The 24,949-nt window shown below is 41.3% G+C and overlaps 1 protein-coding gene across 8 annotated transcripts in view; it reads right to left on the bottom strand.

Moving 5' to 3' along the window:
* Positions 1-733: 733 nt before the first annotated feature.
* The window catches only part of PTK2B (protein tyrosine kinase 2 beta), a 94,376-nt gene continuing 70,160 nt past the window's right edge, over positions 734-24,949 (bottom strand). For 2 of the 8 annotated variants that reach the window (XM_063300421.1, XM_063300412.1), the window contains exons 15-31: positions 23,337-23,434; positions 22,515-22,599; positions 21,186-21,286; positions 20,904-21,019; positions 19,022-19,122; positions 17,390-17,479; positions 16,876-17,080; positions 16,275-16,383; positions 14,694-14,759; positions 13,370-13,495; positions 9,499-9,645; positions 8,961-8,999; positions 5,792-5,819; positions 5,291-5,346; positions 3,870-4,016; positions 3,091-3,171; positions 734-2,341 (exon numbers count right to left, since the gene is read on the bottom strand). In XM_063300421.1, the coding sequence (XP_063156491.1) occupies positions 2,126-2,341; positions 3,091-3,171; positions 3,870-4,016; positions 5,291-5,346; positions 5,792-5,819; positions 8,961-8,999; positions 9,499-9,645; positions 13,370-13,495; positions 14,694-14,759; positions 16,275-16,383; positions 16,876-17,080; positions 17,390-17,479; positions 19,022-19,122; positions 20,904-21,019; positions 21,186-21,286; positions 22,515-22,599; positions 23,337-23,434 (1,811 nt within the window). In that variant the 3' untranslated portion in view covers positions 734-2,125. The remainder of the gene's footprint in view (positions 2,342-3,090; positions 3,172-3,869; positions 4,017-5,290; positions 5,347-5,791; positions 5,820-8,960; positions 9,000-9,498; positions 9,646-13,369; positions 13,496-14,693; positions 14,760-16,274; positions 16,384-16,875; positions 17,081-17,389; positions 17,480-19,021; positions 19,123-20,903; positions 21,020-21,185; positions 21,287-22,514; positions 22,600-23,336; positions 23,435-24,949) is intronic. The other 6 variants (XM_063300428.1, XM_063300454.1, XM_063300437.1 and 3 more) reach the window with 6 other exon arrangements.

Here is a 24,949-nt window from a genome sequence, read left to right as displayed (position 1 = left end):
CAGCAAGTAAATATAAAACATTTTTAAAAAATCTAGCATAACCAACCTTGTTTTAAGTCTTTTCCCCTGGCCTTTAAGTCCTATACTTGGAAAATCTGACCCTTAATATGAGTCATCTGTATTTTTGTGCAGCTTTGCTATCTGCTTGGAGAATTTGCACTGGAGTCCAAAGTAATACGCATACACCTTTGCATTTGCCTAGAGTGCAATTTATGGGGTTCAGAAAACAATTGGCTCTGCAGCGTAAGACAACTTGAGACCACCAATACTGGGCTTGACGAGCAACCCAAAATGTCTGTATGTTCTAATTCTCCCTGAATCTAGTGAATATAGCAAAGTATCATAAGCAGACTACATACGATACGTTTGAATCAGAAGTAGCTTGGGCCTCTGTCAATAATGCTGGAAGTTATAATAAGCTGAAGGCCCAAGCAAATTCGTGCAGAGTTGCCACTACATTACTGTAACCATAGGAGCTACATTATTGTTGCAGATAGTCGCTATCAAGCCCTTTGTCTGACATACTAATGGAGTGACTACACCTGCAATGGCTCTCCAGGTTGCAGGCAGGGGGTCTTCCCAGCCCTAGAGCATTTTCATCTGGAAAATGTCAGGGACCAAAATCGCAGCCTCTTGTGTGCAAACAGTAAAGCCTGACACTACATTATGGCACCACATCAGGTCTCTAGCTAAAAAACAGTCATTCTTGATGAAGAAATGGAAGATCAGCCACTGGAGTTTTGTATTTCATTTATCTCAGGCAAAATAAACAACATTGCTTTAGTTTTCTGGTCAAAACCCACATAGCAAACAAAGTTTTCTAAACTTGTTTCTTTTTTAAAACACATAAAGATAATATTATGAAGAAATATGGATAAGCTGTGCTGACCTCACCTAGGACAAATTTACCTTGTCCATTTCTTAGGCACCTTCCCCAGCCCCCCTCTCCCCTATCTTTCAGGGATGGGATACTGCATTCAAGACAATGGAATTAGAAATATATTAATGGCTTCCAATCCTTCAAAATGTTGTTTTCAACAAAAACTTCAATTTCAGTGGCAAAATTTAAGCCCCGTATTTATGAGGCATGTTTAATGTCAATGCTTACCAGGAAACTTAAATTTTAAATTATAATTCAGTAGCAAATATGGGATCAGATCTGTGTTTGATCTGTATTTATAAGGGGAGGGAAGATATGTGCATTCCACCCTTCAGCTGTACTGATGTCATTTGCATCTAAAATTGCAGCCTTATATCTAAAAAGCCAGAAAGACTGTCATGGCTACAGGTATCTTGTGGCGCCTTTCAAATTAACAGATTCATAGTGACTGAAACACCTCCAACTTCTTAAATTCTGATGTCCTTCTGTGCTTCTTATGGCTTTATATATTTATTTGGATCTGCTTAACTGACAGAGAGATCTATTGTTTAAACTGGTTCAAAAGTCATCTCAAGTTCAATAAATGAGGCTATTAGGAGAAGAGGATTTAGGGAGGGTGCACACATTCAGACATGGCCATTAAATATATGTTTCTATACAACACAGAAAGATGCAAACAGTCTCTTCTGAAGAACCAGTATCGCCATGGGAATATCTTCAATCAAAATAGATGCAGCAAGACCTAGCAAACACATTCTCCCACACTAGGCCTTTAGAACCCTTGGATCAACCAAGGAGTAATCTTACCTGTCATTTTTTGGCTTATCCTGAGAACAGTGTAAGGGTTCACAAGCCACCCCACCCACCCCTGCCTTTGATTCCTTTCATAGTGAGACAGACTGTATCGCTTGATGCCAGAGGTACTGTCAAAGGAAGCAGAATGTTTACGGAAGTCACTTTCTATGATGGGACTACTGGTGCAGATTCAGAGTTCAAAGTTTGGTTGAAACAATCCTTATCATGCGACTAGGATCCCATCATGCACACAGTGCCCCTTAGCAGCATTGTCCACAGAACACTGGAAAAAAGTCTCTTCCCTGCCCTGAACATGGCTTCTCCATTGCTCTCAGAAGACAGACATGACAAAATCAAAGACACAAGCAGTTTTTGGTGAGGCAGGGTGGGGGAGAGGATCTGGAAGTTGTAAAGGGATATTTAAAAAAAAACATAAGTCAGCCCTCTTGGTCACTCAAAAGAGACCTTCACAAGGTTGGCTCTCATCTTGGCTTGGTCAACAGCATCCAGGAGATTCTTTGCATCCACAGCCAGAGTATGTGAAGCTGTTAACATCTGGCGCTTGCATTCCTCGCTCAATGAGGTCATAGCATTCTGCTGAGCCAAACGCATCTTGTTGATCAGTTCTGCAAGGTCCTTATTTAGGAGCTTCTGGGTACCCTCAATCTGCCAATGGGAAACAAATAGGGATAGGTAGCAATTAAATCCAGTATTATTTCAAGGCCAGTTTTAACAGGGTGTTTTGAGACAAACCCATTCACCATTTTGGTGAAACACCTGATTCCATATTTACTTGCTTTGGGGTTTAGGAAAACGGGTAATACTCCTCAAAATTCAAAAGGATATTTAATTAAATATTTCAAAACAGATTAACAAACAGAATCTCAACTACCAATTACTGTCAGCATATTAAAAGCTTCTTTATGCTGAGATAAAATACTGATACAAAACTGGTAGCTCAGAATTGTGTATTCTCATAAGCAGTAGTTTCACATATGCCATCTAGGTATCTTCTGGGTATACTACTGATTCCCAGAATAGGTCCTTTCCAAGTCTTGGGTTAAAAGTTACCTGATTTCTTTAAAGAGATGATACCAAGGATCGAATCTTGGACCTTCTGCAGATCAAGCAAACTCTTTGCCACTGCCTTTGATCTCTGCTCAGTTCTAGCACTCTACATGGACTATTAGATACAGGATTTCAAAGAAAAGGTTCCTTATAATTGGCTACAATCTCCTAGCACTCTACATGGACTATTAGATACAGGATTTCAAAGAAAAGGTTCCTTATAATTGGCTACAATCTCCTGCCATAAGTTAGCCAAGGATGGCAGGCCCATATCCGATCATTCCTGAGTTTTAAGGGGGATGGTCTCACTTAGGAACCAAAAGGACTCATTGTTGAGCATGATTCACCTCAGTGCGCGAGGATGCAGGTAGAGCTGGAAGGATGTCATCCACACTCCCAATGAGTTTTCGAAGAGAAAGACCCACATCCTGCAAAAAGAAAAAGTCAGAATGAAAATTCTCCTAGCTATTTTGGTTCTTGCAATAAAGGTTCTAACTAGATCTGGAACTCATGTGAATGGGAGAAGCGTTCTAGAAAATAACTGCCTAGAGTAGGTTATGCAAATTGTGTTATGCAGAACCCTTTGAGAACGTGATGAGTTCTGTGAAAGACTGAGGGCAAATATACAAATAAATATTCTTTTGAACACACCCAATTTTCTATCACTACAGCTTTGCCTTTTGATTTGGGACTGTGGATTTTTTTTTTAATTAACAGATTGTGAGACCTGAAAAAAGTTTGCCAACCCTTTGCCTACAGCATATGTCTAGCTTGCCTTTGTGGTTTTTCTGAGCTTCTGCTAGGCCTCTCTTACCCTCCCCATTGCCTTAATGATTCTTACAACTCAGCCAACTCTGACCTGGTACTTCCTAAAATGATAGCACTGACTTTCCAAGTCCTAGCAGAGTACTCCAGCAGCTACCCTACTACTTAGTTCCAGCAACTGGATCCTTTGCTTGTTCCTTCCTGTTATTTCTGGATCCTTTTATTGCATGGGCTTAGATTGGTTTCTTCTTTAGGACAGTCTCATGTTTTTGCTATACACCTCACTGCTTTCTTTCCTGGGATAGATACCATTCTGAGAACTTGTTCAGGGTTGGGTCAAATGAAAGTAGTATTGTATTACCTTAACAACCAGAATATATCGCTCAGGTGGATGGTTGCTGACTTCATTCTTCAACCGCAGAACAGCCTTCACCAGCCCCATGACATCACTGTACACAGCATCATCTGTTCGATCGAGATTGGCTGTGGGAGTCGGCTGCAGGGACATCTGAAAAGGGGGTACAAAGTTACTGTCCAGTAAGTGTTCCCCCAACCCAGAGGCATTCCTCTTCATTATCCTTTATTATTCTTGTTAATCACCCTTTTTACTTATTTTATTACAATGTAGCACAGGCTTTGGATTCAGGAGGACTTCCAAATTGACGAAAGATAACAATAAAACAATGCAAGAGAGGGCCTAACAGAAAATGTCTGTATTTCATTTCCAACTGATATCCAAAGTTCCATACTACTGAGCATACTCAATACCATCCATTAGAATTTTTATTTTTTCTCTTTAGGTGTATGGATTTTTAAAGATTCTATTGGACTTCTACCAATTCTGGGATTCCTCCAAGCATGTTATTATCTCCTCCTCTGGTGGCCCATTTTTGCACCACTTTTGGTCAGGGTTCACTAAGCTTGTGAGAAACACTGGAAAGGGCACTTTGCAAGATCGTTGGCATAAACAGAGGGCCCTTTCTCAAAGTGTAGAGGGAGCTGCATCCTCTGAAAGGGTTGCAGCAAGTGCTGTGAATGCTTTCCTAACCTGCATGTGTACAAGACATTTCCCTGGAACTTTCAGCAAAGCTACACACAGAAATATGGAGACACCCAGGAAAGCCAGGGCAGTGGCCATGCTGAGCCTTTCACAGGATGCTTCTCAGCATTTCAAGGAAGGGAGCTTTTTCAGCACCAATGCACGGTGCAAGGCATTTCTCTGAGACCTTTGTGTATCTGTTACGCTTGTTACCTGAGTGCTACGTTAACAAAGAAACAAGGCTGGAACTGTAAATTTAATGGGCTGTGAAAATAATCTTGAGAGATGGGAGGAAGAGCCGCAGCCTGGACAGTGGTCTGACAAACGAAATCTTGAGTCCAAACCCGAAGTGTAATTTGAGAAAGCGTCTCAGAATTGATCCTCCCTAGTTCTCTGCTGTATAAAGGCAGGGAGGGGGGAAGCCCTTTCCCACTTGCAAGATTTATGTCAGCCCTTTGAAGCAGTCCACCCCAGGAAACCAAAATCATGAATACTGATACTACTCTAACTGCAAGGTTACAGTAACAGAAGGAACGGACTACCCTAGTTACTAAACAGTTGGAAACTGTTTTGAAAGAAATTTTATTCATTCCCACTGGGAGTTTTCTCATCTTTCCTCCCAGTGTGAGGATAGATCAGTTAAGACATTTAGATAATCACAGTGCATCTCTTGTGTGAACTGCTTCAGTTCTGGCTTCATATGAGGAGGAGACAGATAGTAAAAATAAGGACCAATTATATACCTGAGCTCCAAGCCTGGGTGGCTTTTTGGGTGGTCCTGTAAACTCAGCTAAGCCATCAATAAAAAGAAATAGAACAAATTATTATTATTATTATTATTATTATTATTATTATTATTATTATTAACAACATCGACATTATGATCATCACAATATTACTGTAGCAGCTATGAAGTGATGAAAGATTTCCTGCTTTAAAAAGAAAACAACTCCCTGTTTCTAATCAACCAGCTAACAGATTACACACATGTATATATTATACTTTGCGACCCATAAGGCAGCGTTTTTCAAACTTGGCAGCTTTAAGATGAGTGGACTTCAACTCCCAGAATTCCCCAGCCCACACGTCTTAAAGTTGCTTTGTTTGAAAAACACTGGCATAAAGGGTAAACATCCTTCACTGTACAGAAGGAGAGGCAAAATACACAGAATCAGGGGATAAGAGATAAAAAGAGTAACAACAGTTTGTGAAGGTAAAACAGTCAGCTTGGGAGAGATACTCACTGTAGCTTGTCTCCTTCTCTGGCAGTTTCTGAAAAGCATAAAACAAAATAGAATAAAATAAATAAACCCTCTGACACCTGTAGCACAATGCTATGCAAGGGCTTTGACTTCAATGTTCCAAGGATTGAAGCTCTAGTCCAGTGGTTCCCAACCTTTTTGGCACCAGGGACCGGTTTCATGGAAGACAATTTTTCCATGGACTTGGGGGAGGGTGCAGGGGGATGGTTTTGGGATGATTCAAGTGCCTTCTCTTTTTCCCGACCTTTTATTCTTTTTTCTTCGCGCCGCTTGGAGATAGCAGCCAATGGGCTTGCTTCCTCTGACAGGAGGCGGAGCTCAGGTGGTAACGCGAGCAATGGGGAGCAGCTGTAAACACTCAGGCTGTAAATCTGCTCACTTGCCCACCACTCACCTCCTGCTGTGAGGCCCGGTTCCTAACAGGCCATGGACCGGTACTGGTCCCCTGCTCTAGTCCACAGAACAGAGAGCTCATCTGGAACTCTGAAGCATCAGAGAGACAGATCGCACACTCCTAGGCAGTTGTCTGGACCCCTCTTTTATATGGAATGGAACCCTTCTGCATCAGTAAAAAGAGTTTTCCTTTTCCTCCATTGGAGGGTAAGGTAAGGGCCACAGAAACAACTGAAGGGTGGCTGTTGGACAGAAAAGTGAAGGAAAGTCAAGCAAAGCCCCACAGCTCCCAGAAGCAAATGGCAGCATGATGAGACTGCATGAAGAATTAGGATTCTATTGCAGCCTGGATGTCTACCCTCAAGGAAAGCAGGGGGTTCTAAGACTACGGCAAAGGGCGAAGCAGCGGTGTGGCTGTAAAAATGGGGGGATAAAGGAGAGTCCGTTATATGTACCAAGTCTCAGGTGAGGAGGACTGTAATATTAGGAACAAAAACATGTATGATTTAGAGCAGAGTTTCTTAACCTTGGCAACTGGAAGACGTGTGGACTCCCCAGCGTGCTGGCTGGGGAATTCTGGGAGTTGAAGTCCACATGTCTTCCAGTTGCCAAGGTTGAGAAACCCTGCTTTAGAGTGTGGGTGTGTTAAAAGCAAACATGGCTTGCAAGGATAGAAAGGGACAGAGAGGCATGATATTGGGGTAAACTAGATTTAGCTATGATTCATTGTCTTCTGCTGCTGCTGTTGCTTGCTGTTTCTTGCTCCCTTTCTGTGCTCTGGATAGCATTGCTTACTCTTAAAGGAAATGGCGTGATGGATATGTTATGGCTGTAGCATAATCTATTCCATTTCGTATTCTCCCAAGAGCACCAAAATACAGGAAAAGAAATAGAAGACATTTATCTGGGGTTGGAAAAAAAATAGCAAAAGGCATTGTCCACTCTGAAATTTTAAAAGAAAAAAGAAAGAGGGGTGTATAGTCTGACCTCAGAACAGAGAAGACGGCCTTTTAACAGGTATTAAAAAATGAAAATCAAAAATATATTTCCATTCTGAGTTTACTCTTAGTACATGAGATTTATCACTCTACCCATGGAATAGAACAGTGCTGTGTACAGATATATACAGAAGCATCTCTCAAAAGTGGCCTTTGAGATTTTATGCCCATAGGTCAAAACTTGTTTTGCTACTCTGTTTTAAATTGTGATGTTGGAAAAGTTCATAATGACATCTGATTATGAAATGGAGCAGCTTTTATTTGGATGTATTACTGAAAAAGGGGCTTATTTCCCAAAATGTTATTTTAGGACTTGTGCACAGACTTGTCTGAACTATAATTTATATAATTTAGAGGGGGAACCTAAAGAAAGTTTGAGGGACAGTTGAAAACAGTGCCAAATTGTGACAAAACCCACTGGTTCTTAGGAGGAGCTGGTTGAAGATCTAATTCTCCAGAAAGTTTACAATAAAAAAGAAAAAAAATCCATATACAGTATATGGAGTCAATACTCCATATTGACCTGGGAAGATTGCTCAACGCACAGTGTTATCCTTTGGTTTGTGAGCTGGCAGAAAAGTATGCCAACATAATCTACAATGCCCACATCACCAATTCCTATTCTGCCCTAGAAAACAATGGACAGCAAGTGGTGCTATCCTCACTGTTTTAATGTGGAACAAGTTAAGGACAGCAGTTGATAGATTTCCCTGTTTAATTCAATTAATAAATTAATTTAGAGGCTGCCCAACTCTAAACAACTCTGGGTGGCTTACACTTCAAAAGCAAGAAACAATAAAAATTGAGAAACAAATCATGGGCACCCCGAAGAGAAAACCATGCAGGAGGGCTTTCACATCCTTGCCATTCAAGTGCCATCTGCTGGCAGGAGAAAACAACTTAGTTTTGTACTTTCCATCATAAATTTGCTTCATTCTACTGTACATCGGGGTGAGCTCCTGTTGCTCGTCCCAGCTCCTGCACACCAAGCAGTTCGAAAACATGCAAATGTGAGTAGATTAATTGGTACCGCTTCGGCGGGAAGGTAACGGCGTTCCGTGAGTCATGCTGGCCACATGACCCGGAAGTGTCCTATGGACAACGCCGACTCCAAGGCTTTGAAACGGAGATGAGCACCGCCCCCTAGAGTCGGACACGACTGGACTTTACGTCAAGGGAAACCTTTACCTTTACTTACTGTACATCAATTTGCAAGTTATTTTTACAAAACTGCATGAAGAAGTGCTCAATTTCACAAACATTTATCCTAATAGCTGCACTTCTGCATAAAACAAGTCTAATATTATTTAATACAATGCACACTGTTTGTTTATGTATTTCTGAGATTTATATCCTTCCTGCCTCACTAACTTCCTATGGATCTAATAGTGAAAAAAGTAACACCTGTGAAAAAGTGCATTATTTCTTTTCTTTTCTTTTTTTACTTAGGAGCTCATAACAGCTTTGGAAAAAACTCTTCTAAATCAGGGAAATGCAGAGATGGAGACCCTGCTGCTGGATCACAATAAGGCATGCCTATTCATCCTGTGGCTGTTTTATGTGAAAAGTATTTGTTAGGAGATTCTGGTGCATTTTACACCCATGATATCTGATTCAGTGACTGGCTAATTTCAGTGACTGTTTTTTCTGACCTTATCTTCTTTTGAAACTCTCAGCAGAAGAAAGAAAGGCTAAAAAGAGTGTAGAGAGCAGAGGTTGGGCCATGATGCCAGGAAGGGTGGCCTTTTGAGTAAACTTACTGGGGGGGAGGAATTGCTGTTCACAGAAGCCAGGGGGTCCTGTGACAGAGAAGAGGGGCAAAATCAACAATAATAATAAAAAAAAAACCAAGTATTTTGAGCGATGCACTGAATGCAGAAATAACTTGCAATCCAAAATTGTGCCCCACCAAGGTAAAAATTGGAGCATCTAAATTTACAAAGCCCAGTTTTCAGCCCAAGACAACTTATTTAAAGAAATGCTAAATCTCAGTTTGAGTAAGTGAAAAACTGAGCTTTGCTATTTGGAACCCCTCAGAGGCTGATCCACAAAAAAGAAACAAAATGCTTTTAAGCAGTTCCACACTAGCTATTTTAAGCTTCTCCACAAGGGCCCTAGGGCTGGTTTTTCAAAATCCCCTCTCTCTCCCACCCAGTCCCCTTTGGTTTCTACCAGAAACAACAAAAGAACTGTGGTATGTGGAACAACTTTCCCTGAATTTACTGAGATTGTTTAGCTGGAAGGTAACAAATCTTATTATCCCAGCGGTTGCCTGTTCTGCCTCCTTCACTCACTGACCAAGGCTTTTTCTTCCTGCCGAAGCCACTGATAGTCCTCCACCATCTGCTTCTGCTGCTTATCAAGGAGCTGACGCATTTTAGCCCGTTCCATCTCCCACAGTTTCTGGGCTTCTTCCCGGCTACTGGGCCTAAGGAAATCCTCCTCCTTAGAAAAGAAGGAAAAGAATGGAAAGTCAGAGGCCTTTTTCCTGAGATAGCACCCCCAAATCTCTGATTGGTTACCAGTCCCATGAATTACCTTAGGGACTGGTAACCCTTAGGGACAATCGTCAAAGAAAATGATTGGGACACAAGTGAGCCCCCCATGAGCCAGAAGTTAAAGTGATGAGACTTTAATATTAATATTTATTTATTTATTTATTTATATTTCAAATTTCTGTCACTGCCCATCTCCCCCAAAGGGGGACTCTGGGCAGTTTACAGCGAAATAAACAAATTAAAACCATAAAACATAAATTACGATACAGACTATCATTATAAATAGATAAATATAAGATCCTTGTGGTGAAAAGCTCTCATTCAATGGGGAGGGCACTACGGCGCCAACCACCCCGAGGAAGAGCTGTTGCCCTTCCCATCCCAAGCAAGGCATGCATATGCATATGCATATATATGCATGCATGCATACATTTCAGGCAGAGGTCATCTGAATAGAAAGATAGTTCAGGTAACCATATTTGGGCTGCGAAAATGTTGATGACCATTACATGGTAGCAGAGATACAGATCTTTCTGTATCTCTTTGCTACCGTCAAGTGGTCATCAGTGTTTTTGCAGCTGAAAGAGAGAAGCCTAAAGGTATCTCACTGCAGAGGTTTGGGCCCTCAGAGGGACAACGAACAACCTACAATTCTAGATAGCCATTGTCCAGTGTTGGTGTGAAGGGGAAGGAAGAATGTGCTGAGTAGCTTTTACAGGGACCAAAACATGGCTAAGCTTAAGATGGATATGACTTTCAGAGTTTTTTAAAAAAGGGAGAGTTGGGGGGATTTAAAGGATACATTAAAAGTTTAATTAGTCTAAAATCCAAAGAAACTCTGGAACCATACCAAAACAAAAATAGAGTACAACCTTTTATCAGCATACCATAGCTCTTTCCTTTGGCAAAATAAATAGTGAAGCCAATTGGCTTCAGCAGTAGTTCAATAAATAATTCCAATGTACTTCAAATATGTTTGTCAGCGGAAATTGCTAACAGTAAAGCAGATTAAAAGCATCTGTCATTCCATTTGCAGAGGAAGGATAGTCCAACGTGTAGCTTTGGATCTATTTAATTGCTAAACCATTTCGTCCAACAAAGAAATCTGAAATGCACTGAGGACAATTCCTTAAATTATGTTTGCTCTTGTGTTTGGCCATGCCACTTTTCTTCTTATGGGCACACCCCACTTTTTGTTTACTTCTTAAATGAAACCTGGGCTGAAGGTTCTTGGACTTCTCCTTGAACTTTTTCTAGGATAGTCTCCAGGAACCACTGAATGGCTTCAGCTCAGAAGCAAGTTAAGGAATAGAGATGAAAAAAAGGGGGAAAAGGTTGTACTTGGTTAGCATGAGTTCACCCATCAGGACTTCTTGATTTAATATGCTTTTATTATTGTTTGTTTCCTGAACAAAGGCAGGCCTTGGCTACTTGAGGCAAGTCATTCCTAGAACCTTCTAGGACTTTCCACAATAGATAGGACTGCAATGAAAGCAGGCTACGCAGGACGAATTGCAAAAAAGGACATGTAAGCGAATTAGGCGAGTATATTTGCATAAGCAGTAAAAACAGTAGCACGAAGGACAACAGCAGCCATACAACAAGGGAAGATAAAGTCCTCCTTCCAGAGCATAGCTTCTCACATACATCTGATGATTGGTGGCCTGTAGCTCTTAAAAGGCACAGGCCTGCTTCCTATCGAATATTTCAACCCCGCAAAGGCTTATGTTCTGGTCCACCTCACCCACCTTCACTATTAGAGTCTTTTATTACCCTGGCAACTTGCTGTTAGAGAACTTCTGTCAGACCTTGGATGGGTGGATGGTGTCACCTAACAATATGCATGAAAGTGGGGCCAGCTAGTCTCCTGGACTCACTAGTTATATCATGTTTGTGGAATGATTCAGCTGCTTGTTGCCTAGCAACATACAGTAGGAGCCAGGGGAAAGACTGAAACTTTTGTCAGTGTGGCAAAGGAAATGGGGCAGCTACTTCAAAGCTCTTCATGGGGTTCTCTGTTTAAGAGAAAGCTCCTAGTAATTTAGGCAGGGGGTTTACAGTTTTTTATTTAACAAATGGATAGACTTGGTGAGGACAGCATCACAGTGACAGAGTCTGTCCTCAGGCTCCCAGATCTATCTGTACTTGTTTGTTTGAATGTCAGAAGAAAGTCTACATGTGTCTTATCCACTTATTTATTGCATGAATATATTCTGCCTTTTTTCAGAGATCACAAAAGGGCTTACATGGGAGAGAAACCCTGTTAATTCTGTCTCCCAAACATGACCCTGTGAAGTGTGCTGGGCTGAGAGGGATTCATCAGAGAGTTCTCTAGTGAAGTAGGACTTACACTTGGGTTCCCTGGTCCAAGCCCAACACCTTAATCTCTGCCATTAACCTCTACTGGCTCCCAATGCATCTGACAACTGTCACGTATCTGGGAATTTGATAACTGACAACCCACTAGCAGCAAGTGGAGATTCATTCTGTTCAAGTTGAGCACATGAACACATCATAATCAAAAAATTCAGTTCATAACCTAGTCTCAGGATCAATCACTATTTTTTAAATTCAGGAATGGTTCTGTGCATCTATATTTGTGGTCACATGTTGGTGTAGAGCTGTGCATGTTAAAATAATTCAACTGAAGGACAGGTCTTAGAGCTTCAGAACTTGACCCTCAGGGATGAAGTATGAAAAATACAGTGCTTAAGAGGTTAGAATCCAGAGAAAGCTAGCAGACCAGGGTCTGAAGCTAAGCAATTCTTAGGGCCTTTCCCCATTAGAACCTAACTATGGCATAAAAATGCCCTGACAACCTCTTTTCTCTTCCATATCCTCATGACGTTGGCTTGATCTCGCCTTCAATCAGTCAGATGATCTGTAGGAAGTTGAATTAGCATGGTTCCTAATGGCTACTTTAGGCTGGTGCATACATACCCCCTCCCCTCTGGTGCCTGGGCAATGTCCTCCAGGGTCATTCTGCTCCAGGCACCAGAAGAGTCTAGATCTTTTAAACCAGGCTATCTCCTTCTGTCTTTCAGGCCTCTAAGCTGAGTTTCTGCTCAGAAAACTGGATACATTGAATGGCTGATTAGTGATAGTGGCAGGATGGCTGCATGGTGAACTTGGGCAGAGGGACAGATGGCTAAATCCACCCATCTAGTTATCTGTCAATACTCATTAGCCCACACCATATTAAGAAGAATGTTCAGTGCATGTTTTCATCTTGGCTGGTGATGTTTGTGGAAAGGGAAGAAAACAAAGTCAGGGGAATGCATCAGTCTCTCATATCAACATGCTCTGTACATTGTAAGTAACAGCAACACCATTTGCCACAATTGTTCCTGCCACAATTTTTAAATTCCTCTTACTCCAGTTCCTTTTCATTACTGTGAACTGTCCTGACACTGCTCATCAATCTCATCATGTTAACTTGCAGCAAACGTTCTTGAGAATTCATAGAAGGAAATATAAAACATACATTATGTGGTAGGATGCAACTCTCTAGTCCCAAAACAACCTACCAAGGTCGGCCAAGCTTTTCCACTCACTCACTCACTCACTCACTCTCACTCGAATGCCTCCCCACTGCCTTTGTAGCCTTGAAGGAGCCATCTTGCATTTGACTTCAGGCTGACTCTCAGGCCAGCTGGCCAGCTTTGTCTTACCCTCATGCTGTGGCGCTTGAAGACGTTGTGTCTGTTGAGTGGTGGGGTATGCAGAGAGTTGACAGGTGATGGGTACTCGATGGGACTGGTGAGCGTTGGTGAGCTGGCACACAGACCCTCGGGTACCTGGGAAGGTGGAAGGAAAAGGCAGCGGGCACAAAACAATAGACACAGCATAAGCAGTAGGCACACAAACTGAGCAGAGAGAGCACTCCAGAAACAGATAAATATATATAGAGAGAGGTCTGATGCCTTTATTTGACTTCAGAAATGGAAGACTTCAGAAACCTTAATTTTTAATTCGCCATTAGTTCCTCTTGATTGTGAAAGTTACTTTTAAAACTTCACATATATTGATATTTTAAATGTTTAAAACTGAGATTCCCAACTTCAGTGGTAGTGCATTTTGATAGTTCCCTTGAAAAATATGTCATCCATTTGTAGTCAAAATAAAACACCAAAAGACCAGCAAAGAATACCAGCAGGTTTAAGAACCTCCAAGTTTGCAGAAGTCAAATTTGATTTTTACAAGTGCGATATATTGTACGTACTCATTCCAAAAGTAAATGTCAGGTAAACAATAATGGAGCCAAATGCAATACAATAAAGTGGTGATATCTGTCAATGTGGTGAACTTTTAAATTTAATTAAAACTGAGATGTAAGTGCAAACCCACAAAACAGATCCTTGGGTGAAGATTTCAAAACTTTATATGCAAAGACTGAAGGATCACATTAATTATTTGGTTTAGAAATGCAGAGGGCTGCAAGATGAAGCTTTTATTTTGAAATGACTTGCCCTCAGGGGCATCTGCTGGGAGGTCAAATTTAAGATGGTGGCTACAACCTTGTGATTGAAGCCCTGCCCCATTTTATAAACACGTGTCACACACATAAAGAAAGGCTTAACTTTTTTGATGCCCCTGCCTGCCCCACTGACAGAGTTTTACAGCGGGTCCAAACATCGTTACCTTTCTTATGTGCTTTCCCTCTGCTACTTCCACCTTATTTTCCTACTCAGCAAATCTTTTAAGCAAAAAGGACAGAATAAATGAATGGTGTTTCTAGATTGGCAGTTGCAAGGGAAGCCATCCATCTGGAATCACCTCTAGAGAAAAGCATCAAGCAGCTGCTACATATTCAGCAGGGGGTGGGGGCAGTGATGCTTATCAACAGCTCAGAAGAAATGAATAAACATCTATGTACATTTGGCAAAGTTGAGAAAAAGCCAACTGCAAAAGAGCTGCATTAGTTTTGAAAGCATGAGTAGAAGAAAAAAGCTTTAAAAGAATCACTTTAGGATATGGGAACCTCTTGGATATTACCTGGAACTGCAGTTTGGGGGCCAGTAAATTGGTCTGAGAAGGTGGTTTGTACTTTGGTCTGCTGGGCTGAGATGAATTAGAAAAACAAATATATAGGAGACAGTTAGCAAGGTTGATAACAGAAGAGCATAGAGTCAAATATCTGGAAATAATTCCTATCTTTACTTCTTTCAAAGTCTCACCTCTACTTTTTTAAACAGCAAATCTATAGACATGAAATCACTGTATATTTATAAATATGCATAAACATACGCCCCACGCACACTGCAAAAACATATGTGTAACGTTTAATACATCGCCATCAAATCTATGAATAAAAAATGTGCACTCCCAATATTAACTATGTATTAATCTCTCAATGACAGCCAGTTTGTGTAGTGGTTAAGGCACCAGGCTAGAAACTGGGAGACCCTGAGTTCTAGTCTTGCCTTAGGCATAAAGCCAGCTAGATGACCTTGGCCAGCCACATTCTCCCAGCCCTAGGAAGAGGCAATGGCAAACCACTTGCCAAGAAAACTACAGGGACTTTGTCCAGGCAGTTGCCAGGAGTTAGCACTGATATGAAGGCTCCAAAAAAACAACAACACCAGGGCTCTATTCCTGGTAGAAATTTTAATTGACTGTCTTCTATAGATATAGAGAAGTATTTTTCATCACAATGTAGCTCATATTTTCTTAAATATACTTTCCAATGAGGTTTATGTTGTTTATAAAGTATTGGGTCCAGAAGTATTGGCTTTCATTAATAAACTTTTGTAATGTCCAAATTATGTTTCTTTCCTCTTGTTTTATCACCATGAAGACATCTTGAGAGAAGAATAACAACTGGACAATGTCTTTTTGACTGTCAGAACCAGGAGCTTTTATTCAGGTAGTCCCCCACCCACCACACACGTGTCTAAATTAGGGTCCTTTACTGTCTTCCATCTTCTAACCAAATGCAGACAGTAATTATCAAATTTGCACAATTTATATTGGATGACACAGAAAAATGTAACTGCAACTTATTTTATAATCAGTCATGTGTTTTGTCTTTCCAGTTATTCCACTGTATACAGCAACAGGAAAAACATTTTAAAAATATTGTTTGGGAGGACAGATCGTGATGATCAGAAACTGCAAATAAAGTTATTCAGAACTCAAGAGTTGGTGGTAGATTAGTAATCAGTGTAATTGAGGCTAGGTTCTCTGCAAATGTTAATACTGAATCGGTGGCATTTATTCCTTTTGTATTGAAATGATTGTGGCTGAGAAGCAGTAAAAAGGTGTGAAGATCAACTTAGGAGTGAAATATATATTACCTTTGCTTTTTAAAAAGGGTGAATCCTGAGGAATCACAGAAGTGACACCTACTATATTAAAGCATGGAGCTTAGATAGAATGGAAATGGTTGGTTCCTGTTTTGACAGCAAAACATGCATGATTCTTCCCAAAACCAATGTTAAGTGCATGGCTGGCTGGGGAATTCTGGGAGTTGAAGTCCACACATCTTAAAGTTGCCAAGATTGAGAAACCCTGACCTAACCTTTAAAGAACAACCTGTCCAGATCTTCTGAACATTTGCCAGCAAAGTCTTCTCACCTTTGGAGGGGGCTCTTGGAAAGAGGTAGGCTCCATAATTTTGGGGGGGCGGCGGCGATTATTCTTCTCTTGTTCCTGTGCAATCTCCTTCTCCATCTGGTAAATGTCACTGAAATTCAGAAACGGAAGGGAAAGGGAAGAGCGCAATTCGGCTTATCCATGAGCTCCATCTGCTGCCTATACAGTGCTCTGTAGGGCTTTTCTTTCCTTTTCATCTCAGCCCTGCAGTTTGTAAATAAAAAGATTTTACCATCTTCTTTATAGAGATGGTAGATTCTACAAGTTAAAGGGCTAGAGCACCTTTTTGTCCATGGGCCATGTTAGCTGGGACTAAGGGACCCTGAACCCAATGTAAGTGTCCTCCTGCTCCATGTCCCCTGCAGCATTCAGGGATCAGTGGATTGAAACCTCAGAACTGTTTCGGATACTGGCTGATTGGAGGTTTTGTTATTGTGTGAAGGGCTTTAGGCATGCAACTTACTGGCAAATTGAACCAGAATAAATTATGCACAGTAAGAAGAATTCTGAAGATTTGCTTACCTAATCTATTAGATTGCAGAATATTACTTCCTCCCATGCAAGTGACTAGTCTATCACTTACCTTAAACTACAGACCAACTCTTTGAACTTGGGCCTGTCATTGGGGTCATAATCCCAACAGCGTGTCATCAGAGCATAGAGGATAGGTGGGCAGGCATCTGGCTTGGGGAGGCGGTCTCCTTTCTCCAGCACCCCAATGACATCTTTGTTCTCCAGCCAGAAGAAAGGCTGTTTGCCATAGCTAAGGATCTCCCACATGCAAACAGCTGTGGACAGAAGGAAATATTTTAGAAATTGGGCTGTATATTCTGCTTGCTGCTTGGGAACTAGGCTAGAAATATCTGCTCATAAAGCCCAATAGTTCCTTCAACCACCAATTTATAGGCCAGGCTTGGTTGCATTCTGATGTTCAAACAGCACTGCTTGTTTCTAAAGAACTTTGGGAAACATGACACAGCTTGAAGAAGTGGCATCTTAAACCATTTCTTGTTGGCATGTGGGCACAGATAAGCTCTCCATGGCCTCCATCCCTGAAGGATGTAGATGTGGCTGTTCCTGTCCAACCTCCTACTCACCGAACATCCAAACGTCACTAGCAGAGGTGAAACGGCGAAAGTTGATTGACTCTGGAGCCATCCATTTGATGGGTAGGCGAGTCACTGATGCTGAGTTGTGGGAAGAAGAAATCAGAGTAAAATGTTTTCTAAATGTAATTAAGCTAGCAAAAGGCACTTTAAGTCATGTGACAAACTGGAGATGTCCAGCCCTGTTATGTGGGGTGCCTCAGGGCTCGGGTCTCTCTCCCCTCCTATTTAACATCTATATGAAGCTGCTGGGAGAGAACATCCAGCAGCACGGGGTTTGATATCATCAGTATGAAATAGCCTCCCACCTGAGATCTGAGGGATCCCTAGCCCTTTAGCCTTCTGGAGGGTCGTGAAGGCCTGGCTGTTTCCCCAAGCATCGGACTAGGACAGGAGGCTGTTTGGTCTGGTGCCTGGGGGAAAGGGTACTTCTGTTTTCATCTATGTTTTTATGGATTATTATGAGCCACCTAGAATTGTTGTATGAGAACTAAATAATGTATTTATTTATTTGTAAATAAACATGTAACTAAATCCTGTGAATAAATATATAAACAAACAGAAAGATAATAAATAAAAAGAAAGGAGTGTAGATTGCATCAACAGAAGTGGCATGATCAACAGAAGTCACTCTCTCTATTCTGCATTGGTCAGATTGCACCCAACGCAGCATATTGCATCCAGTTCTGGGCACAGTTTAGGAAGGACATTGACAAACAGGAGCATGTCAAGAGGAGAGCAGCCAAGCTGGTAAAAGGTCTGGAAGCAAAAACTTATGAAGAATGATTGAATGGATGAATTTCCTAACTGTAACAATGGAATAGACAGACTCAGATGATGGACTCTCCTTCACTGGAGGTGTTTAAACAGAGGATGTATAAATATCTGCTGGGGATGCTGTAGTAGTAATTTCCAACCTGAACAGAGACTGCACTAGATCATTTCCAAGGTCCCTTCCAATCCTTATATTCTTTGATTCTCTAATTTTCCATCTCTGTGAAAACACTCAGATGGCAAAAGCAAGGAACACTGCCTATCTGTGATTGGCCACACTCCACAGCACTCAATTGATGGTCATGAGAATAATCTTTCATTAGCATTCCAAATGATCCCAAAAGGTAGGAACTTCCTGGATGTAGTAGCGTATAACTGCCTTACAGGGTCAAAGCAATGGCCTGTTTATAGATAACTGCACAACATTTGTGGAGATAAAAGCTATGTTTAGCCTTTGAGTGGCATGCCAGAAACAATAAGCAGGCAAAGCCAGGATAAAAATTTAATTTATTTAAAATTTAATACACCAATATGATTACTTCTCATGCATTTAACAATTTTCTACTTCCATCTAGTATTAACTGGAGGGACTCCAAAGGCTTTGGGGGTCTTCTGTCTGACAGTGACTCCTTCTTAGGCAGAGATACTTTCAAATCAAATCAAATCTTTATTATGGTCATAGACCAGCATAAGAGATACTTTCACTTTTTCCAGCCTAGTTATCTAAGATCCTGGCCTCTGACCAACTAATGCTGATTGTGCAATAAAAGCCAAGTAACTTTTTTTTTTTTTGCACATAACGTGATGTCTACTCTCAAAGTCTGGGTTCTTCCCAGCAACTTTCCATACCTTTATAATACTCATCATCCTCAATGTATCTGGAAAGGCCAAAATCTCCTAGTTTGACAGACTCGGGTGAGGCCACCAGCACATTCCGGACTGCAATGTCCCTGTAGATAATAAAGTGAGCTGGTTACTGTCTTCTGGGAAGGTCTGAATAGCTGCAGGGCAACATATATGTACAGCAGGAAGTATGAGCAAAGGCATGAGTGTCTGAGCATGACTTCATGGGATCCTAAATCACTGATCATTGATCTGGCCATATTTTCATTTTCTACACAACTGTATAACATAGATCCATACAAGTGGATAGGCTCTTGGTATTTCAGTAAGTGGGTACTCATTTGTTATCTCATAATCGGGGGATGAGTGTAAAAGCAGGAGGAATTAACAGTAAATGAACCTTCACTTGTCTCACCTCTGACTGCCATCACAGCTGCTGGAGATGGGGTGGCTGTGGGTGTGTACAATAAGGGCAACCTACTTCCCAGAATGGTGCTTGGAAGTAACTACTATATGGGGACATAAGGTCCTACATTGGGCTAAAAACATGGCAAAAATTGATCACATTACAGTTTTACATCCTTATCTATGAAACCTGGAACCTCTCCCGCTTCAAGCTCTTACTAGGCTGTGTATAGAGATGCAGCAGTTCAGGCCACTGGACAGGAAGCAGTGGGAAGTTGGCATTTTCTTTCCAAGTATTCACTGCTTACCAGTATTGCTATGATTGGTATTCACTGCATACCGATTTATATCCTACCAGCTATTGAACATGATCCTATTGCTTCCCTCTCTGGAGAAGACTAAGTCTCCTACCAATCCATTGCTCCTTGTTGAATTTTCAAATTCACTTTTTGGGTTTGCTTGGGCATTCTCATTATCTCTAATTTATCCCTGCATCTTACAAAACAAACATTGTGAAAAGGCTGGATTGGGTGTCTTTCAGCATCGATGTTGCATTATAATGCTAATTTATAATGCTTTTTTTAATGATTCTGAGCTGCCAGAGAGCCTTGGTTTTCAGCACTCTCTGGTTATGCCACATGAGGCTGAACTTGAAGCTCTTTTGTAAAAGGTCAGAATCTACTGCAATGTGTTATATTCTAGCTCTACTTGAAATATGCTTCTGCTCCATCTGGCACATAGCGTTCCTTCCAATTCCAATGGAGAACAATTAAGGAGCACCCCTTCCTCCAAAGCTCAATTCTGACATTCCATATGCTCCTCAAAAGTTGTCAACACCAAAAGCCAATTTCCATGTTCTTGCACATTTTCAAGGGCTGAGAATTTTGACCTGGTGATGGCCAAGAGTGACGATGGACAATTTATGGCTTGTGAGCCATGTGGGGCTTCCAGCACCTTATCTGCAGTGCTCATCATCCTCACAGAATGGGTAAGGCTGAGGTTTTCATACCTTTTTTGTGTTTTGAGAGTCTGGAGTAGGATATAGGGGGCAAAATGGGTTTCTTAAGCCTTCCAGGAACTTAAGATACTCATTGAATCCAACAGAACACCTGATGAAGCCAAGTAACTGCACATTTTTTCCTGTTTGGGGAGACTTAAAAAGCAAAATGGGTACCTTGAGATTGCATGGCTTATGGCACCAATTTTGCCACTGAATTTCCCCCTCCAAAAAGAGTTCCACAACTGCAACCCCTACCCTCACCAGTCCTGAGGCACAGCAGAAAGGTAGTGGCCCTTGAGCCCAAAAAGGTTGCCCTCCCTGGCCTAAAAGCTGCATCCTGGAGGAGGCTAGATTCCATTTTGCCCTGGATGTAGCAAGTTGATGCATGAATATACAGAGAGAAATGTTTATCTGAGTATGTATATACTGTGTCTTTATGTGCCACCTTGCAGTCTGCCAAGTTAAAATAAAAAGTCCTTGTACCTGTGCACACAGTTGTTACCCTCCAGGTAAGCCATGGCTTTGCAAATTTGTAAGGTATACAGGATAAGGGTCTGCACCTTCAGGTTGGCCTTGTTCTGCTCAAGATAGTGTCCCAGCTGCAGAAGGGAGATGACAAATCTGGATAGAAGTCTGTTTCTAAAATTTTATTTCCAGGGAAGCTCAAAATCAAGGGAGTCCCTTCCATTTTCTTGGTTCTTTGTGTCCTTATCTTTTTTAGATTCAACCATCTAACTCCCATTGCAGTTGGTACCGCCACCTCACCTCTCCATAAGGATAGAGCTCCATGACAATCCATGTTGGCTCCTCTTCTGTGATGCCAATCAGTTTCACAATGTGGGGATGGTTCATCTTCTTCATGAGCACTGTAGATATGTTGGGGAGAAACTTAATCTTGAAACATGCCCATTTTTTAATGGGAAAAAGCCTTAATTTCAGAGATCCTCACAGAATATATCTTATTCTTAGAGATATGTTAGCATCAGTTTTCCTCCACAGCATGATTAATGCTCTCATCCCCTCTACCCAAGGAGCAAATTATTTTAAAATCCCTTGTTCCACATTAACAATCACTGCCAAGCTCCTTCCTTTTCTTACATTTGTTGAAGCTTCTATAATTAAATTAAATTAAATTAAATTAAATTAAATTAAATTAAATTAAATTAAATTAAATTAAATTAAATTAAATTAAATTAAATTAAATTAAATTAATTAAATTAAATTAAATTAAATTAAATTAAATTAATTAAATTAATTAAATTAAATTAATAGCATTTTTATGATGCCCAGTAATGTTATTTTCTTACTTAGTTTGAAAAGCCTATCGTCACTGATTTAAAAGTCAAGGGTACTTGTCCAGTTAAGCAATTACTCAAAAATATAATTGTTCTACAGTGTATCATTTGGTATGATGGAATGTCTAATGAACCTGGGAAAGCAGAGGGTGGAGCATGACAGTTACAAGAGGAAGCAAGCGCAGCAAAGCTGGCAAGCCTGGGAAACAAGAACCACTTAGATTTCTGGAAAGGTCCTTATTGCTAATAGGGTATTGTAACAGAATCTTGAAAGCCTGTCAAAGCAATTCTCCAGCTCAACTTATACCTAGCGTAATTAAGGCATAACTCTGAGTCACTTTCTCATGTTTTCTCCCTCCCCTGGACTCAGGAGTCTTTTCTATAACTGCTCTGCTTTCTCTTGTAACTGTTGTGCTGCCTCCTCCGCTTTCCTAGGGTCTGCTAGACATTTCATCACACTAGGAATTCAACAGTTGCAGGATGTAGAATTGTGTGTTCTGTACATACTGCCTGTTGCCTTGACAGGCAAGTCCACTGAAGATAAGATAAATCCCTTCCCCACACATACATTTAATTTGGAGAGAGCATGGGGAGAGAGCAAAACCTTTTAAAAATGGCAACTCTAAAAGCTCATACTGAGAAAATTTGAAGAAATTATGCCCAAAGAAGCTGTCTCATCCCACAGCTACTGACACAGTCCAAATTCAGTCATTGCTGTTATGGCACTGTGCCAGATTGGTGGGCTGGGGGGAGATGGCATTTCAGTTCACATGTTCCCAGAAAGGGAGAACCCACATACCTGCTTCACTCATGAACTTCTCCTTGTTCTCAGCAGTGCAATCTTTCTTGCAGGTTTTCACAGCCACACTGACCCGGTCCCCATTCTGGAACAAGAGGCAGATCCCAGTATTAAGAAGATGCTCAACAGAACAAATCACAGAATTTGCTAGTCTACTTAACTTCAACACTACTGGACAAAATGCAAAGAGCTGGATTCATGTATGTCAATCTTTTTAACAGGAACAAGTGGCACCTTTGGCTTTTTAAGACTGCAGCAGTAGCTCTGGGATCAGGCCAAAGATCTAGAAACCTATTTCCAAAGAAAACCAACAGGCAGAATGTCCCTGCCCACCTTCAATTTTGTAATAATTTCAATGGTCCTACATCACAACTAAGCTACTTATCACATGTAGTTTGGCACCATGCATAGGTTTCTCCCAATCCTATCTGTCTGTCTGTCTGTCTATTAACAAACATTGATAACATATTTTCCCTTGATTTTTTTAAATTAAGAAGTTGAATGTATATTCTGCATTCTGTAAGCCGCCCAGAGTCACCGTGTGTGAGTTGGGTGGCCTTATAAATTTGTTTAATAAATAAATAAATAAATAATTGTTCTTTGCCATCCTTCTTCTTGTGCCATTTGTGACTCATACTACACCTCTCCATCTTTGTCTACAGACCAAAGGCAGTCTAGTAAACTGGTGCTCTTTACACATGCTGGACTAGAATCGGCATGAAGCCAGCTGGACCATGGCGCATAATGGAGTTGCAGCCCAGCACATCTGATTATCATCTGGTTAGGAAAGACTAGGATAGAGTCCTATTGCTGCAGACTCACCTCATTGGTGAAGACACCCTCATAGACTTCTCCAAAGAAGCCTTCTCCCAGGATCCTGCCCAGAGAAACATCTTCTCGAGAAATCACAAACTGTTGAGCTGTGCAAGGAATGGAATTGTGAGGCATATCAGTTTGTCAGTTGTAAACAGCAACAACAGCATAACGTAATTCCTCAGTACCACCATAGTTCAGAAGGGAAGAAAGACTGCCATTTTGCTGGCTGGCAATGGGCTGACTCAACTACAACCACAGGCAGGAGGAGAGTGGCATTCTGCAGTGGCTGCAGTAATGAAAACACATTCAGGTGTCACCTGTCCATAAACTGTGGCCTTCAACTACCTATGCTCTTTTAGGACTTCAGCAGCAATTTGGGAATCAGAATACTGGCTACAACTTTTCACAGTTGTTGTTAATAGTGTAAAAGTTAAATACTAGCAGTGGCTCCTCCCCCCTCATATGAAAATACAGTATTTACCATAACAATATAGAGTACACCACAACCTGGAATGGTGCTTCCACCTCCCTTCCACCCAAGACTGGATTCAGATTTAGCACCATGAATCTTTTGCCAACTTTCTCACCCTCAGATTAGGCCCTGCTTCTTCTTCTTCATCTTAATTCTGGGCTTTGCTTCTAAATGTAATCTATATGCATTTTCTGCTGCAATTTCCTACTCTTTCTTCCCTTCCCTGCCTCAGTCCTAGTACTCAGTGGCTGCATTCACCCAACATGTTTAATCTGGTTTCTGAATTAACTGATTTTCCTGGTTTGCATAACACTCTGAACCATAAACTAATGAAACAAGCTGGCTGTGTACAGCATGTTAAGCTATGAAAATCCTATCACAGGTTAAAATTAATCAAGGTTAGTATATTGTGAAAATGCAGTTCCTGCTTAAGCACATTATATGAATGCAGCAAATGGCTGCATTTGGATGCCACACTTTAATCCATATGGCTGCTGCCTGCAGAAAATTGCATACCCAGTGATTTAAGAGCAGACGAAGAAAAGCCTGCAGAGTTATCCCCGTTCAACGAGCTGCACTTACCCCGACAGGTATCCAGTTCCCCCTTTTCCCTCTAGTGCTTAATAACAAGGAAAAGTCTGCCGTGACTTGATTAGGGTTGCAGCCACTGCCCTGGGGGTGGGGCAGGAGAAGGCTGAGCCGCACCAAGCCACCTTATATGCCAATGGAGAATCATGCAACAGAGAAGGGCTGCTTAGGGAAAATAAGAACGTAAGCAGGGCCCTGCTGGATTGGACCCCTGGTCCATCTAGTCCAGCAGTCTGTTCTCACAGTGGCCAATCAACTGTACAAGTGGCCAACCAATTGTCTCCCAGCAGATGGCCCTCAGAGGCAGTCACACCCCCATCAAGGCTAATAACTATTGATCCCCTTGATTTCCATGAATTGGTCTGATCTTCTTTTGAAGGCAGCCAAGTTGGTAGCCAGCACACATCTTGTGGTAGCAAATTCAAAGTTGAATTATGTGTTCTGTAATAAATTATTTCCTTTCGTCTGTCCTGACTCTTCCAGGATTCAATTTCACTGAGTAACCTCTGGTCATAGTATTTTGGGAAGGGGAAAACAGCTTCTTCTTGTCCATTTTATC

This window comes from Candoia aspera, chromosome 1 (genome assembly GCF_035149785.1).
Source record: "Candoia aspera isolate rCanAsp1 chromosome 1, rCanAsp1.hap2, whole genome shotgun sequence".
Taxonomy (NCBI): Eukaryota; Metazoa; Chordata; class Lepidosauria; order Squamata; family Boidae; genus Candoia; species Candoia aspera.
This window is presented reverse-complemented; position numbering and strand designations above follow the sequence as displayed.